This window comes from Eucyclogobius newberryi, unplaced genomic scaffold (assembly GCF_026437365.1).
Source record: "Eucyclogobius newberryi isolate DKJ021-1_F unplaced genomic scaffold, fEucNew1.0.hap1 SCAF_12, whole genome shotgun sequence".
Taxonomy (NCBI): domain Eukaryota; kingdom Metazoa; phylum Chordata; class Actinopteri; order Gobiiformes; family Gobiidae; genus Eucyclogobius; species Eucyclogobius newberryi.
The window spans coordinates 22,620,962-22,638,635 of record NW_027315746.1 but is presented as its reverse complement, the minus strand read 5'-3'; the positions used below and the strand labels follow the sequence as shown (position 1 = coordinate 22,638,635).

The window sequence follows — 17,674 nt, the reverse complement described above, 5'->3', positions numbered from 1 at the left end:
TAAACTATCCAAGAAGCTCTTAACCCGACGCCTTTATCACACTTCAGCATTCCCCAATATCTATCTATCAATATGATCTTATCGACAGAGGCGTGGGGGGAGAGGGGGGGAGGCAAGACGCTCCTCATAAAGTCAAGTAATAGGAGCATAAAGGCATTTTATGTGTTTAGGGGAGGAGACTGCTAAACATGGTGCTGAAGGACATGTCTAATAAAGTTGGCTACAAGGTGGTGCCGGCAGCCAAATAAAATATAATGGACATGAGGAGAAGAAAGTGCCACAGATACATACTGAAGTCACAGGGTCGGCAGGTCAAATCATGTATTCCTGTGTGAGCGTAGAAGAAATAGCAAGATATTACTATTTATCGTACTTTCATAATTATAAATACTGTGAAAAAGCTTGAGAAGCTAAACACGGGCCAAAAAGCAACAACTTCAAGTGATCCATTGCATTGTACAGTGTTTCCATTTCAAGCTGTCAATCACTAACATATAGAACTAAAGCCTTGCATTATTCGTATTCATTCAGGGGTAAACTTGAAGCAGGTCATTCTATTCTGACTCTTCTAACAAGCAAACACATTTCAGTCTGTAGATGTGGTGAGGCTAACAAATGGAAGAATGAGGATATGCAAACACCTGTCAATCAAAGCCAACATGTGAACAACAGCAGACGATAAACCGGGGAAATTATAACACCATTTCACCAGTGTGTAGTTGTCATGCAGAAATATCTTATCTCGAGATGGATTCGTTTATCATGCTTCATTCCACATTCATTTTGAAACTAAAATATGTCTTGAAAAGAATATAGGTGCAGTACAAATACTATTTTGCAAAGTGCAATAGAATATAAACATTTAGTCTGTAAGGTCTTCATCCCATTCCCACCCCTAACGTTCCATTTGACTGGACTACAAAATGTGTGACTTCTACAACAAACGATGAATAAATAAATGTAATATATTTTGTTCCACACATTTACTATATACCTGTTTTTATTCTGTTATACTTTGTCCTTACAGAAGGTGAAATGGGTGGAGTTGGATAAAGGTGAAAGCTGTCCACCCTTCTCTGATTAAATTGGCCGTAATTAGCTGATTGCTCGTAACCCCACCCCTCACCCTCCGCGCCGTCTCTCGACTTCCTCGTCTCTAAGCCCTGCCCCTTTCCCAGCCCTAGCCAAGGTTTACTACATTTAATCACTTTTATTCCAATTTCATCTTTACATGTTAACTTTCGTAGCCTGTACCTCTGCACAGCTGATTACAAGTGAAACGTCGTAAATTACCGTGCCAGTGCCGCTAACGGGGCGTGTTCTTATGGAGATGAGAGCTTTCACTATCATTGTCTCTCTGTATTAGCTGCTGGAATGCATCAAGAAGTGTTGTGAATTTGAATTGCTAATAAGGGAATTTTTATCAGGTTGCGAGGCAAGTGAGGATTCCCACCTGTAGTCACACATGGCCTACTATATAAGCTTAAATTAACATGATAAATATGGAGATGCACGTTTTTAATTTGAGCAAAGGCCAGGCAATATTGAGCAAAAAAATTACCTCTTAGTATTTTATTGTATTTTCCACAACAACTTTTGCACATGAACAGAAATGTGCTTTAACTGAATTGTAAATGTCAAATGTCAATACAAAAGCACAGAAATATCACATAGATGTTCTGTGTTGTTACTTTGCATATCTGAAAAAAAAAGTGTCTTGCTGACAATATATCGGCCACCTCCATTGTATTTTTAAGATAATGCATAAAGTAAAAATTGTATAGAAAAATATAGGGGGAAATATACTTAAAGGCACAGAATAGGCATTGATCATGGATAAAGCCTTTATTCTGAACTAGAGTCTGACCACTTTTCCACCAATTCATAAAATAAAGACGGCCCACTGATAAACTAAATAGGCAATAAACATTATGCATTTCAATATATGCTAATATCTAAAAAGTAACTTCTGACTTGCAATCTCTGAAGGGTAAAATTGCCGTTAAAAGTAGCCTGGTAATAAATGAACACAAGTATATAATTTGCTGATTATGCTCGAGAAGTGAAAAAAAAGAAGAAAATGACAGCAATTAACATAATTTCAGTAGGAGTTAACTGTCCAGAACTAACATCGCCAAAGGCAAGCTGGCAGGCAGACGGCGCAGAGGAAACCCACAGCTTTCTCTCTTTGAGTTTGGATACCAAGAATCTACATTGTACGGAAGAACAGCAGCAGCAGCAGCAGCAGAGCCCGAGCCTGGCTGTGTTATCAATCCTCATTGCTGGAGCTGAGAAACCCTGCTTGATTGTGGCAGCTTGTTACAAATCCACTATAGAGATGTCTGTGTGGTTTTGGACTGCAACACGAGTGCGGAAAAATAGCTGTGGACATAGAGCCATTGACACTGTAGGTCAGGGTTTCCTCAGAATCTGAAATGATAAAAGAGGTACAGCTCTTATTGTAGTATGTTTTTCCCTAAAAGGTGGTTGAATTTAATAGCATTGCATTGGCTAGTTAAGACAAATAAAGTGAATATGTCTCCCTAGGCTGACAATAACAATAACACTATTTTCTGACACATTATTGACTTTTTGATTAAGTGACAAAATAATTAGTGGGTTAATCAATAATAACAGCAGTCGTTTGTTTAGACTCTGATTTTAGTGGGTAAAATGAATTATAACTTTGCTGCAGTAAAAGAGTGTTGTTATGGATCATGGACAACGATTGTGGGACATCTAATAGCACATTTCCACACACCATCAGTTTTGATTTTTGAGCCTTGTTAAAGTAGAGCACAGACTGGAACCAGTGATAACAACATTGAGCCGTTTTTCCCTCGACTTTTGATGTCGTCGTCAAGCATTAAACATTTATGTAGGATTTTAATAATACTGACACGTGTAAGTAAATAATCCTTGTATAGCAATGCATTTTTAACATTTACTGCTGTTTTCTATGTATGACTATGTTGAAAAGCTTAAAGGAGACATATTGTGCCAAATCAACTTCAATGAGCTTTTAACCTTATTACAAAGATGTTTCCTCATCATTAGTTTACTCAAAGTTGTATTTTGATTGCTTCCTGCATATTTGAGTACGTAATACTGTATTGTCCTGCAACTGAGGCGCGAGTGTTCAGAAAATTCCCGTTTTCACCTACCCCCTATCGACCACATCCCTGGACTTAATCACGATTATCTGAAAAATTGAGACTACGAGTGACACTTGTAAGGTTCTTAACTGTCTATAACGTTGAAATAAAGCCACAATTAAAAATAAAACCAAGTAATTGAAACTCTACTGTTTACTACGGTGAAATGTCACTGTGATCAAGAAGTCAAAGGACGTTTTAGATCAATATTGCCTTTTACAGTGAACAAAATCTGCCTAATATGTCTCCTTAATGTAATGTTAAATGTTACGTGGCTCAAACAGCAAAGAAGGTAAAGGTTGTTGCAATAGTCCTTCCCTTGCCAGCATCGCAGTCTAAACACTGACCTCTGCTGACACGCATTCTCGCTCCCCGTTGAGCTAAACGCTACCCACAGTGACACATCTGCCCCGGGACCCGATCCAGAGCTTCCCCAGCACTCCGTGTCTCCATAGGCCCCTCTAAATTAGCAACAACAATCTCAAGACAATTCCTCCTCCTATAACGACAGCACAAAGCGGAGACGAGACTGGCGGCAAGAGGCTGTTTGATTCTGCAGCCACAAAAACAAGTCTTTGTGTGGCTAAATTTATCATCTCGCGCCCGCCACTGTTTCTCGTGTCTTTTCTCCACAGTTCAATATTGCGCTCCTCTCTCTTTCAGCGAGCATTGTTCTTTGTCTTCTCCCCTCCGCGAAGGTGCCGAGGTTACCAAGGCTCATCTGTGGCCTCCTTTGTCTCTCACGGCAACGGCAAGGTTTATTAACATAAATTAGAATAGCTCAGCGCCAGAGTACCTTGTCGCTACGCGTTACCCACGGCAACTCTCCTCCACGCTCAATCCACCTGTGTGTGTCTATGAGTATGTGTATGTGTGCGAAATAAAGAACAGAGGGAGAAGAGAGAGACAGCTCCTGAATCTTAAATGTGCAAGTCTGAAGCGGAGGAGACACGTCCACACCCATCGCTCCTCTGTCCTGATTAAAATAAATGGTGCTATCTGCGCGGCATGACTCACTACACCATGGCATTACTATCAGTAATTGAAACATCCAATCAGTGCGGAGCCATCAGCCTCAGTGCGCTTCCCCATCGCACCGGTGGCACCTGATTGAACAGCCTGCCGCATGGAAAGTAATACAGGATTAGACCGCAACTTTATACCTAGGGAGCTACAGCTATGACCATTATCATCTTTTATATATTAGAGCGCATTACACTGGCAATGTAAGGTCTACTCTGTGCACCACTCTGCTTTGAGATACATGGAGGCTGAAGATTGCATTGTTGTATTTGCATTGAGACTTTGTACAAAGGACTGTGTAGCAAACAAATCATAAAGTAACAAACACTTTCAAAGACTCTCATTCTATTGATTGGTACCGCTTAATAACCACACTTTTAATAGCCTTAATAAAGCATGAACAAAAAGATTAACTCATAATGAACAATTGGCTCATAACCCCTTAACCCCTCTGTCGAGACCAGGTTGAACTTTTCTGCATTTAATCCATTTTATCCATCATCTGATGATAAAAAAATAGCGTTCATGCTCCTGAGAAGGTAAAATATAAAGCATTAACCCACTTGTTTTCACTTAAATCAACCATTTTGTACTTTTGTACTCCAAACCCACATATCTAAAAAAAAAATACCATTTAAAAAATGAATATAGCTTCAGTTTTGAAGTTGAAAGGCCAACAAATGCTCAGTATACTGTCTGTCAGTCCAGATCTCCAACAGCAGCTTTACTCTTTCAAATATTTACCAAAGAAAAAACAGACAACAGAAGCCAAAACTACAGACTATCTGCTTTACAAAGAGTCCAGCCAATTGTTTGTGCTCCAAAGTGTTCAGAAACAGCTTCAGTTTAAATTGTGAGAAATTTTAGTCAGTCTGAAAATCAGCCGGAATGATAAGCATGATTCAGGATTAGTAAGTTTTAATTAATACTTTCAAACCCTAAGCCCTTAATTAAGTAGTTTTTAAGTCTTTGTTCATGCTTTATTAGGGCTAATTAAGGAGTAGGTATTATAAAAGTGGTAGCTATTGATTTTATCAGCCAAGATAAACATTAGCAACATTTAACACTTTACAAGAACTTCACTCGGGGTGCACGGTGGCAAAGGCGGTTAGCGCTCTTGCCTCCCAAGAAGGAGATCATGGGTTCGATTCCCGGACCAGACCAACATCACATGATCTCTCTGGGTGGAGTCTGCATGTTCTCCCCGTGTTACCGTGGGTTCTCTCCGGGTTCTCCGGCTTCCTCCCACCGTCCAAAGACATGCATGTGTTAGGTAAGATTGGTGACTCTAAATTGGCCCTAGAGAATGAATGTGAGCGTGAACTGTCTGTAATGTCTATGTCTCTGTGTTGGCCCTGTGACGAGTTGGCCACTGTCCAGGATGTACCCCGCCTAAGGCCCGAAGTCACTGGGATAGGCTCCAGTCACCCGCGACCCCGAAAGGGAACAAGCGGTAGAAAATGGATGGATGGATGGAAGAACTTCACTCAATCAGAATTAGTAAAGCATGGACATACTATATACTTTATTCATAGTGAACAAAAAGTAACTATTATTCAGGTTCAGTAACATTTAAAAGTCAATTCAAACTGTATTTTAGCTGCTCTTGCACTATATACATTATGTACAGGGGCAAAACAGACTATGTTTTTATGGCTTTTTATTGTTGGGTTTGGTTTGACTTAGATTTCTGACACTACCATATTTTTGACTGGATTAGGCACGATGAAAACACTGAGGAACTAACAGTATATAAGAGATGTTCTAGTTTGTTTATGTTTGCCCAACCCAAGTAGTAATCCTGTATTTTTCAAGACCAGTTCCATTTTAAATGGCTAAAACCCTGTGGTAAACACATTGCCTGTCCTGACCCATACCATTTTACCAACAGATTAAGTCGCACTGTATTCATTTTGCCTCTCACAAAACAACTCCAACCGCTACATTAGTGTCAACCAAGCCAAATCCTGACATCTGTACGTTATAATACGCCCTGTTCAGCATCCTTAGCAGCGTATCCGCGGAGAGCCGGGCAGCTGCATTGATTGGTGTTGATTCCATCTGGGCAGCGAGCGGGGACTGACAGTGGATCTAAGCTGCAGCGAAAGGCAACCATTAATCTTGGTCCTGTTTAAGCAGCATGTATTAATTTATGTCAATTTTACTAAGTCAGCTAGGGAAGAGAGCGCGCCGGTGTATGTCTGACTGTTCATCGAAGTCGAGCGCAGTGGAGGGGCGAGGGGGAACCGGGGGTAAGTGAAGGAGAGCGGTAGGAGTAGTAATGTAGGGGGAGAGGGGGGTTTGTTCCTTTTGTATAACCCCAGCAGGCTGCCAGAACACCACTTACATCCTAGCAGGCAGGGTGCCAGAGGAATGAGATCCCACACCTCGAATTAAAGGTTATCAACTGCCAACGCCGCCACGTCTACTCAAAAAAAATCAACGGCAAGTTTAATATGTCAGAGTGGAAAAGGCAATAGAATATGTGCGATGTAAAATGCTTTGTGTCGTCGTTTGCAGGAGGAGAAATTCTAAACGTTTTTTAATAATAGTAATGTAGGCAAGCGTTTGTGTTTTTGCTTTTTCAATCTGTAGCTAGGAAACTATTGTGCAGTAAAATTGCTGAGCTTTAGATAGGAATATTGTAATTGTGTAAAGATTAGCTGCGTTAGCGCTGCAATCAATAAAGAAATCTATTGCTGAGTGAATTAGCCAATTAGCATTTAGCAAAAAGATTCTGGCACATACTAAGAACAGAACAGTTGTACAATGTGCACCTAAACTTGGATAAACACACATTACACTGGAAATGTCATGAAAAATATGAATAAAACGCGATAATACAAGCTTCATGTGTATTCAATAGCTTCCAGTGCCGTTGTGAGCTAACTAAAGCGATCTGCGACTTTTGAGAGTTCAAACTACTCTGTGATTGGTTGAATCCAATTTCACTCACCCAAGCCATGATGGAAAGCAGGAGTGTTGGGGGAAAATATCTGTGTTGGAGCATAGAGGTATACTAAACAGAGGATTGCATGACAATATCACAATTTCACAATAATCAACTCTTGCCAATACTTTTTACTATTCACGATACGCTTGATATTCTAATTTTGCATAAATACAAAACAGCTATTGCGATATTATCCATTTTAGGTACATATATCTCACCTCTAGTCTGACCATAGCAGTTCTTTGGTTTACTTTTATGCATTTTCACTCTGAGAACCAAACAATCCGTAAACTATAAAAACAAAATCACTGTAATCGACCAGTTCAACAGTATATAACATCTAATATATAACATCTAACATATAACAAATGGTGGTGCCGTGTGAGCGAATCACTAATTAGGAATGGGACAAGATCTTGTGCAGCAACATCTCATGAGATAAACAAGATTGTGCGCACATTCGTCTTGGACAAAACAAACAAACACAACAACTTGAACATTGTTAAGTTACATCTCTTGAGAAGCTGTATTTCAAAAAGCAATGCCACAATGATCTTTTCTCGTTCTCATTGGTTCAATCTCGTGTCTTGTCTCATCTGCTGCAAATTGTGTGTCGTATTGAGAACCACAAAGGTGTTTTTTTTTAATCTAAACTAATGGAACTATGTACAGCAGTCCGACAGGGACAGAAGGAATGCCACACAACAGTAGAAAGTCCAATCAAATCCCAAACTGATTAAATGAATAGGTCCATTTTGCAGACACACAAAGATGCTTCAGAGACAAACACTGGTTAAAAAAAAAACTCCACCACTCCACCCATTGAAAGCAAATTTCCTCTCTAAAGCAATTTTATATTCGATAAGTGGGGAGGCATTCTTAGAGTAATGGATCAGAATATGATCTCTAAGAGCATGTAAAAAGAAAAGCCGGCTGCATAAATTGAGAACAGTACAGGAAGCATTGGCAATTGGAGAAGTATTCATAACGCTTCTAAACAAGCTTCCATAAAAGGTGGGGAGGTTAATGTCTCAAAAGGGAAACAGCTAAAATAAGAATCAGGTACAGATTTAGAGGAATATTTAGATGTGACAGGCGTAATAGTCCTCAGAGGCACAAGGCAATTTCCCCCATGTTTGGTCTCCCCTGATACTTTTAAAGAAAAACGCATTCAGACAGAATCAAGATCAACATTAGTACACAATATGCATGTGACAGAAGCTTTTGATCTCACACTTTTTATCTACAATTTACTGAAGTCACACCTGCTTATTCTGTTCATACATCGCGTTATACATAATCATACTCAGAGCAACTGTACATGATATTATAATACACTGGAGTACTATAACCTGCTATTTATTCGGTCATTACAGTTGTGTAGCCGTGTATTTTATTAGTTATGTTCGATCCAATTTTATGTTTTATTTAACTTTATTTTTTTTGTGTGCTCTGCAACACTGTAATTTCCCCGTTATGTACAATTAAAGGTCTTATCTTTGTAACAGTAGCTCCAAACATGAGGGTGTGGTAATGCAATATTGTTGACTTTTGTGTGCATTCGTTACTATTGTACATACAAAGTCATTCCGATTCAGTTGGTAATTAATAAGGCTTAAAGAAAACTAAATTATTTGTCTCAACCTTAGAATGCACATTGTGTTTTATGTGTTAATTATTGTGAGATAGAGCTTTTGAAGTTGAAAATGCAGATACAGTTGTAAAGTGGGCGTTATTGTGTCCTTGGGCAAGACACTTCATCCACCCTGCCTGTATAGTGCGCTGTGAGTTATTCAGAGAAGCTGTTGGCGCAGATTGGCAGCCACATCTCCATCAGCCAGCCACAGGGCAGCTGTTGGAACTTATCACCACAATATAAGTGAATAAACAAACAATGTGCGTATAAAAGCGCTTCATATATGCATTTTGTGGTTGTCAAAAGCAGCAAAAATGTGATACTAATCGATAATAAAACTAGTATAGAAAGTAGATCCGAATTCGAGCAAGTATTGATACAAAAAAGGAATGATTTTGAGCTTTATTAGAACTAGGATAAGCCCATGGGGATCATAAAGAAGACAATCTTAGTAGTCTTTTGTCTACAACCTTGACCTTGACCTAAAAGAGAGGACTTTTTAATTATACTTGTTGCATCGAAATCAAGTACACGCCTTTGCATTTTTTAAGACTTCGACATTTAAATTTATAAGTTCAAGACTGATATTTGCAGATTTATATCACTATCAGAAACAGAATCCACAAACATAGGAACTTGCTTTGGTGATTCGGTGCAACATAAAACAATGAGACTGAGGATAAAATCGGATAGGATAAAATAAAAATAGGCTATATAACAAACAAAAAATCCGGGAAAATGTCAAGAAATGTTGACAAAACTGTAGTTGTGGAAACGCCAACCCATATTTGAACAACGACCAACTCTATGTGTCTTTATTCATCTGGGTCGGTGTGTTTCTCGTGTACGTACATTCCGTCTGGTACAAAGCTATTACACACCACAGTGCTCCCAGCGTGAGGTAACCAGCACGCTGCCAGTCATGTGACATTGTTTAGGACATAATGTAGCAGCCTTAGCGACATGATTTCACGCTTAGATAATAAAAGTTCCTTCCCTTTTAGTAACGTAAAAGCAGTAGAGGTATAAAGCATCACGACATTTTGGCGAGGTGCAGAAAAACATGTTTTTCTGGATTTTCTGTGTGTTTCTTACACTGTAAACGCTCCCTTCGTGTGTACATTTGTGACTGATAGAGAAAAATGAATTACTTTTAAACAGTAATCTATCTCTCGTAAAGTGATGACATGTTTTATTGCTTTTTATTCTACCTAGATTAAATGCCAATGAGCACTTTGGCATCAAATCAATTCACGATTGTTCCAAGGAAAAAATGCAATGAGGTCGTTTTCCCACATTATTCAGCCCAAATTGGCGTTTTAACCAACATCGCTAAACCATCCGAGACATATGTTGCAGAGAAAAGGTGCGTTGCAATCTGAAACTGTATGACTATTTTGATTTGCCCTCGAGGGACCCATTCGTCCCAGTACAAGTGTGTAAACAACCGTACCTTCCCGTAACATAAGCAAAACTTCTCGTAAAACACCGGGCACCATATGCGGCGCTCTCCGAATATGACCATTCTGCAGCCAGATCTGTTATCACTGGCTAATTACAACTCCCACCTCAGATATACAGGCCTGTGATTAGCCCCTTAAAACATGATTAACACGTCTCAATTAAGCCAGTCAACATTTGCATAATATATTAGCCGTTCTAATTGGCAGCCAGTTTATAGCGGAGGACAGGGAACAGCTTAACGAAATAGAAAAACGCTTGTTGTAGAAACTGGGATGGGTTTTTTTCATACCGGTACAAATCTGAAAGAGTTTTAGTAGTATTTAGTTATTATGCGATTCAAGGAAACAGAATAAATAAAGATAAATAGTAGTTCCAGAGCAAAAAGCTACGTGTATATCACCATAGGGATGTCAGCGGGTGTGGTCAAAAGTGCATTAACCACTCAACTAAATTGCTGGATGATGAAAATTGTAATGTAAATCTATAGTGTGTATAAATTGGTAAAACATTCAAGCAATATTTACATTTAGTTTTCTTCCTGGAAAGGCACCAATCCAAATTTTAAACAATGTATAATGACAATAAAGTATATGGAACAGAGCTTTATTTACGTGTAGTGCTTTCAACTGTGCATTTGAATACGAACTGTTAAAAAAACGTATCCTAATCCACATTGTACGGATTTACTATGTACAAATCAAAGCGAAATTTCCCCCAATAACTTTTGCGCCAAGTAATTTATGAGTGCACAGACAAGAGCTCCGTTCAGCCCCATTTCCGTGGAAACTAAAACATGTTGGGGAGGTTTGTAGAAGGGGGTTAAACTGCTGCTTCTGCACTTCCAAAGCCGGGGACAGATATACTACTACTGCTGCCCCGGCTCGGGCGCGCAGAGTGGGGGGAAAGCCAAGGACATAGCCATTAGTTTCAGGACAGCGCCACATTGGAGACTAATGCCTCCATCTGTCAGCGGAGATGAGAGGAGGGTAACAAAGAGAGGCAACACTAACCCCTGAACTCATCATGGACAGCCGTGTCAATTAAATACTGAAAAACAGCAGCACAGGGAGCTATAGTGATGGACCAACGTGATGTCCAGCCAGCAACGCCACGGCTAACGGCAAAACGCCATCAGGGCTTCGTTTGGTCTTAAGAGTCACCAAATAGCACACAACTTGACTTGGGGGCGCTGGAGATTTTTGACCTTTTTGATCCCCTTTCATACATCTGAACGCAGAGTAAAAAGTCTTTAAAATGCAGTAGGATTTGCAATCCAACTAACACATAATACTGTCCAAAAACAACATTAAGCAACTACAATAGGCCAGTTTTGAATAATATAAAACGAAACAAAAAAACAAAGAGTAGAAAATTGAGCAAAAATGACATCCAATGAAATTAAGGCACACATTGTCCAACATAGGTGTCCCATTTAGTCCAAAATCTATCAAATTTGTCAAATGTAATTTTCTCAATGTTTTTGAATATCAGTTATTACCATCTTTCTGTCCAGTCCTGGATTTTTGGTTAAATTTGTGACATCAGTTTCTTTGTGATGGTCTTCTTCATTGCAGCCAGAAGTATGTTCTAAAGGTATCCATTTATTGTGTCCATGGCAGGAGTTTGAGGCCCAAATACATAGTTCTGATGTAAAGTGTGATGTCAATGCCAAAAACAATCTGCAGTGCACTGTTACTATCAGTCCAATACTTATCGATAGTATACAATCGATAGTATGCAATCATTGAACAGTTGGACAATCCCAAGACACACAAAGGTAAATCTTAAGAATATTGTACTGGTTTTGTACATTAACTGTGCATGTTAACGCTGCGATGGGCATGGAAACAGTGCAAGCCAGATAAAGAGTTATGGTCAACTGTAATGCAGTGCAAAAAGGTTAATTGAAGTACACTGCCATTTAGTGTATTCACATGTATTTGAATATTTAACAAGCTTGTAAAGCCTATTTCAAAAGATGCACCATAATATGAACTGACTATTATTCTGCGCCACACCACACAAACAACTCAGTCCACTTTAACAGCCAGGGGGGTGTCATTTCTAACACATTTCACAGGGCACTGCACCGGGCCCCCTCCTGAAGTGGCGCCGTTAACGCCGCTCTGAGTCCACTGATTTTGGGCGATGTGTTTATGTGGCTAATTAGCAGCGTGAGTGCGAGGGGCCGGTCACTGATTCAGCAGGTCTCTCCCTCACGCTCCGAGAAGTTCAAGCGGCGTAATGCATTATCCGTCTGATAGTATTAGTCATGCGGCGAGCTCTCCATCTGACCCTGTCCCGCGATGGGGGTAATATGAGGCTGCTGACTCCAGAGTGGCCTGAACCGGAGTAGTCCCAGCCAGGCAACAGTGGTACAACAGACACATTCTCACAGAGGCGGGGAGAGAGTTGGAAATCTGACACCAGTAAAACGGAGTTGGTGTCTGGCTTCTCTTACTTAGGTGAGCAGTAAATGGGAAGGATTGTAAAAGATTGTAGAGGGAAATATGCAAATGTAGGAGCATTACAAAAGAAAGGGAAATGCGCCATTGTTTGGTTTAGGCTTGGCTAAGTGATTTAGCTCTGTTTATAATACATGGTTTGGATCCGATTTAGTCCTCATTCTTGGTGTTGCCCTTGGTTACACTTTGTTTAGAAGTGCTTCATTTCTTGTTTGGACGCATTAAAGCCCTGATTTTGACCTGAAAATAAGTTCTTAGTTGTAATTCAGTCCTTGTTTTGTCCTGGTTTAGCTCTGATTTTGGTCTGGTTTTGTCTTGTTGGCCCTGGTTTTACCTTGTTTGGATTAGATTCAAAATTTAGATCTGGTCTCGACTTGGTTTTGATTTTATTTTGAGTAAAAGAACCAGATCTCATGTCTGGCTTGTTTTCCTTGTATTGTAAAACATCTGACTTACACAGTGACCTTAAAACCTGGATGTGCTTTTTTTAGTTCTTCGGATGTTAAGCAAGTGCAGGAAGACTACTCAGGAACCGCTGAAACAATGAGTCGAGTTTGAAGTGGGGCCACGGGATGGGTGCAAGTGTTTTTTGTGAAATACAACACTCACCGCAGCCCAAGCGGTGTCTGAGTGGTAACACAAGCCGGCGGTTTTCCATGGAGCAGTGTGCAACGCTGAGCCTGTTTAAGCTTGCTAAACACTTGGACGCACTGACACGAGGGCGACCCTGACATAGATACACAGTCAACAGGGTGGGGAGAGGGGACAGAAGTTAAAGGGCCATGGCCATTTTTAAATCTGTGCATTTTAGGAATATTACCTAGAAGCATTTAGCAAAAGATACGTTCCTTACTCTAAGTTTTAGGTCACATTATAAAGAATTTCAATAGTGAGCTGCCAATACTAGGCTCTGATCAATGGCAAATGTGTATTCAATCATTCTCCTAATGCTGTCAATGGCATTTATTTTGCAGTAAATATTGAATATTGAATGGAATTTTGTAGATTTATAAACAAAATAATATAAAAAAATTAAATAACATTGCCATGGTATTTTTTTTTACATTTTGCCGTCTTTGCCGGGAAGTTTCAAATGTGTTGCCGTAATCAAAGTCAATTCAGCTCTTTTTTTTATCAAATTACATGTTTTGCTATCATGATTGTTATTTTGAAGATAAGCTAAATTTTAATCATTTGCAATGAAAAATGCAACAATAAAAGCTGAAAGAAATTACAAATTAAACTTTCAAATAAAGGGTGATATTTCTGCACTTTTGTGATTCATTTTACAGACATTCCATATTTGGCTGATGATTAAACCTCAACTTAAAGGCATGTTTTACCACATTTCTGTGGGACTGACACAACATGATCTGTCTATCATTATCAGGAATCGAAAAATGTAGATATACATTTTTGCCAATATTGCCCACCCTTAATTGCTATAGATTCTTTGTTCCAAAATTAAACTATTGTGCAACTTTCTTGCATAACGTGTCTTTGATGCTTAGCCTGAATGAAGATGCACTTTCGCCTTGTTTGTCTGCTGCTCTCCGCTCGGCACTTCACTCTCCCCCTTCACACCTATCACCGCTCTGACAACTCAAATCACCGCATGCAACATTTATATATAGTGCACTGAAATGTAGAAACACGAGGTCAAGGAACGCAGCGAGCAGAAGAAGCAGCACTCTCTAGACTCCTCTGGCAAAAAACACTGACTGCAACAATGTCGGAGAAGCAAAAGAGAAGCTGACTCTTTATAAAGAATATAAAAACGACCTGACAAATTGCAGGCTGTACGGCGCTCCCATATACACTGCACTCAGCGAATTCGGCTGTAAATGCCATGGTGAAGGCTTCCAGTCGTTTTCTCTGTCACTGCACTGAAAGGATTTCTCAGCTCCGGTCCGCACTATACGGGCCGAGGCAGCTCATCTCAGACCGAGGGAGAAGACGCGGCCATTAAGTCCCTCTTGGAAAGTGCCAGAATAATCCTCAACTTTTATATGGTAATACGGCCTCATGAAAACAATCACTTAGAGGAAGCCAATCTGTGGTGTGCAACATGTTTTTTTTTGTTTTCTTTCCCCCAATCGCAAAAATAAATCATCAGGATGCACTTAAGGCAAGACACTGTGTATATTTTGTCAATTCCAAACTCGGAAAAATTGAAGTTGGCTGCCAAGAAACGGTGGGAAGAGGAGGAGAGTGAGTGGGAGGGTGTGTGTGTGTGTGTGTGTGTGTATGTGTGTGTGTGTGTAAGAGCCAGGAAAAGGTCCAAGTCATTTAGTCTTTTTGGAAACGAACTTTGTATGAACTCCCACAGACGCCAGACGGTTTACAAAAAGACCAGGCATAACTCTCCTTGACTCTTTTTTTTCCCCTCAAAGCTATGCAATTTAGGAACAGGGGCCTCAACTTCGTCCTCTCCGCTGCTAAGAAATCAAAAAGAAAATCAAAACCATTGCCAAGTTCTTAGTCATGTGGGATAGAGTTACAGTGCGCAAGAGAAACATGTTGCCTGCACAAGTGTTTATGTCTTGCAAAGTGGCTCAATAATCTTAAAGGCTGCTTCAAAGTGGTGTTTGCACAAATATTGTTAATTTTTTTTTGTTTTTTTTTCACTTGAAAACATCTGTATTCCCAAGAGGACGCCCCGCCTTTCATCATTCCAGATGCCTCATTCTTTAATCCGCTGTTAACCGACTAATAATTCACACCATTCACTTTCACAGCTTTGACCCCAGTTGTGAACATAAACAGAAAAACCCTCGCTCTCTCTCTCTCTCTCTTTCTTTCTTTCTTTCTTTCATTCTCTCGCTCTCACCTGCCTGTGCATGCAAAACAAGGCTCGCTTTACCAAACGCCAATCCACAGAAAACCCAGGCCAAAGAAAACAAAACACACATGAGGAGGAGAGAGGGAGCCATGCCCTGACAAAGTGAGAGAGAGCGAGAGAGAGAAAGACCCAAATGTCAACAGCAAAACACACTCGGCCAATCACAAAACATCATCCAGGGGCCAGACTTAACACAGGTAGGTGGGGGCGGGCAGGGTAAATGACCTCAAATTTGACTATAATGATAAATGTGCAATGCTGTTCAAAAGTTAAAGCAGCTGTAAAAGAAAACTGCTGAAACAGATCATGATTTTTGGGGGTAAAATGTAGGTTTGGAACAGTTTGCGAGGCGTCCCGAGGATTCTGTACAATGTTGCGAACAACTTTCATCACATATACAGGCAAAATGATCAAATCTCCAAGACTCACCGGTTTTCTCTTTGATTTCGCACAAGACGTTGAAAAGAGCTGGTTTCATTCTGTGGCAGTTCAGTGCATGCTTCCTGAAAAGGAAAAAACAAATGGTACCACAAATCAAACAAGTGGCCACATAACTAACACACAGCTTCCTTCGTGCGATCCATTTCCGAGCATTTTGTTATTCTAAAATGCCAAGTAAATCCCTAGTCGAGTCCAACCAGCGGCATCAGTGATCCTGGAGCCGTTTTGTGCCAGTTTCCCTCGCAAACCCATAACCACCAGCTGTTTTCCATTTATCACAAACACGCTTCTTGATTTTATAAAATGTTAGAGTCGACCCAAATAAAATCTACACAGCTCCCTCCTGGGTCCTCTTTCCCCTGCGTGGAAAACACTAGCTTGAAGTCAGGGGAACAAATACAACTGGCAGACACTTTGACAGCTCCAGAATATTGTTCAAGAACTGTAATGAGATTGCACTTAAGCACACACAGAATAAAAGTGATATTCAGTGTTAATAACATAGCAGGAACTGTAAACTAGGCTTTATGTTGACTTTATTCACCCACTACAACTGGGCATCAACATTGTCTTAAAGGTGTCAAAATGACTTTTTTGTGAGCTGTTTCACACCCAAGCACACTCAAGGTGCGTTGTGTGAATGAATGCAAGTGCATAGGGTTATTATTATATCAGGATTAGACCGTAAGCTCCTTTGTAACACGCACACAAGTGGCCACTCATCTTGCAAAAAAAAAAAAAGAAGAGAAAACGGACGCCAAAACTTGAATCGTGACAAGTTTGCTAGCCGCTTTCCCCGCTGTTGTTCTTATTATTCTCGCTTTTATTCCCACCCGCTCTTCCCCCCCGCGCGCGCGTTCACACCTCCAGCGGGGCTCACGATCGGTCAGCGCGCGCGCGGCTGCTCACCTCGCTTGCGCCTCGTCCAAGCTTTGGTCTGTGATGGTCATGATCTGCTGTAATATGTCTCCGATGTCCTGCTTCCTGCCCTCCGCGTCCGTCCCCGCCGTGCCGTCCTGCATGTGCTGCGCCAGGCCGGGGTGTCCGGCCATGCCAACCCCGTGGGAGTGCATCAACCGCGGCTGCTCGTCCATCCTCGACCACGGCTCCGGCTGCCTCGCCTCCAACTTTGTTTTAAATATGTTTTTTTCTTCTTCTTCTTTAAAGCACGAAAGAGAAAAAAATATCCAGGGGGAAATTCCTGTGGATCCCTCCGCGCCTCGCAGCAGCAGCAGTGGCGCGACACTCCTCCTTTTTTCCCTGGTAAGCTCTTCTAGAGTCGGGAGGAGGGAAGCGCTCGTGGTCTCTCTTCCAGCTGGTTAGGGTGAAATCTGATCTGAATCGCCGCTTTTGGCTTTGGCCACTCCTGCACCGCTACTGTAGAGAAGAGAGAGAAGAGAACAAACAGCATTGAACATTACGCGCGCCTAATGTGATTAAAAGTGCAAGGCGCTGTTCCGGTGGCCCCCTAATTACCCCCCCCCCCCCCCCCCCCCCCCCCCGTAAAGCGACGTGCACAACTTGCCTGTGTGGGATGGGTTTTCGCGTCCAAAGTGCTACCAAGTGTTATTGTTCCGCTTATGTCTGGTAACTGACTCATAATCGGAGTATGGATGGGAAGCCTCCGCCCCTTGCGCCTGCGATTGGAGAAGAAGCCGCGCGCAAGTCCCACCTCACGCCTCGCTCCGTAAACGT

At 40.9% G+C, this 17,674-nt stretch overlaps 1 protein-coding gene across 4 annotated transcripts in view; it reads right to left on the bottom strand.

Annotated features, from left to right (window-relative positions):
• The window catches only part of pbx1a (pre-B-cell leukemia homeobox 1a), a 55,642-nt gene extending 38,231 nt beyond the window's left edge, over window positions 1–17,411 (bottom strand). Inside the window, exons 1-2 of one of the 4 annotated variants that reach the window (XM_072441530.1) lie at window positions 16,889–17,411; window positions 15,968–16,041 (exon numbers count right to left, since the gene is read on the bottom strand). In XM_072441530.1, the coding sequence (XP_072297631.1) occupies window positions 15,968–16,041; window positions 16,889–17,073 (259 nt within the window). In that variant the 5' untranslated portion in view covers window positions 17,074–17,411. The remainder of the gene's footprint in view (window positions 1–15,967; window positions 16,042–16,888) is intronic. The other 3 variants (XM_072441527.1, XM_072441529.1, XM_072441531.1) reach the window with 3 other exon arrangements.
• Window positions 17,412–17,674: the final 263 nt, after the last annotated feature.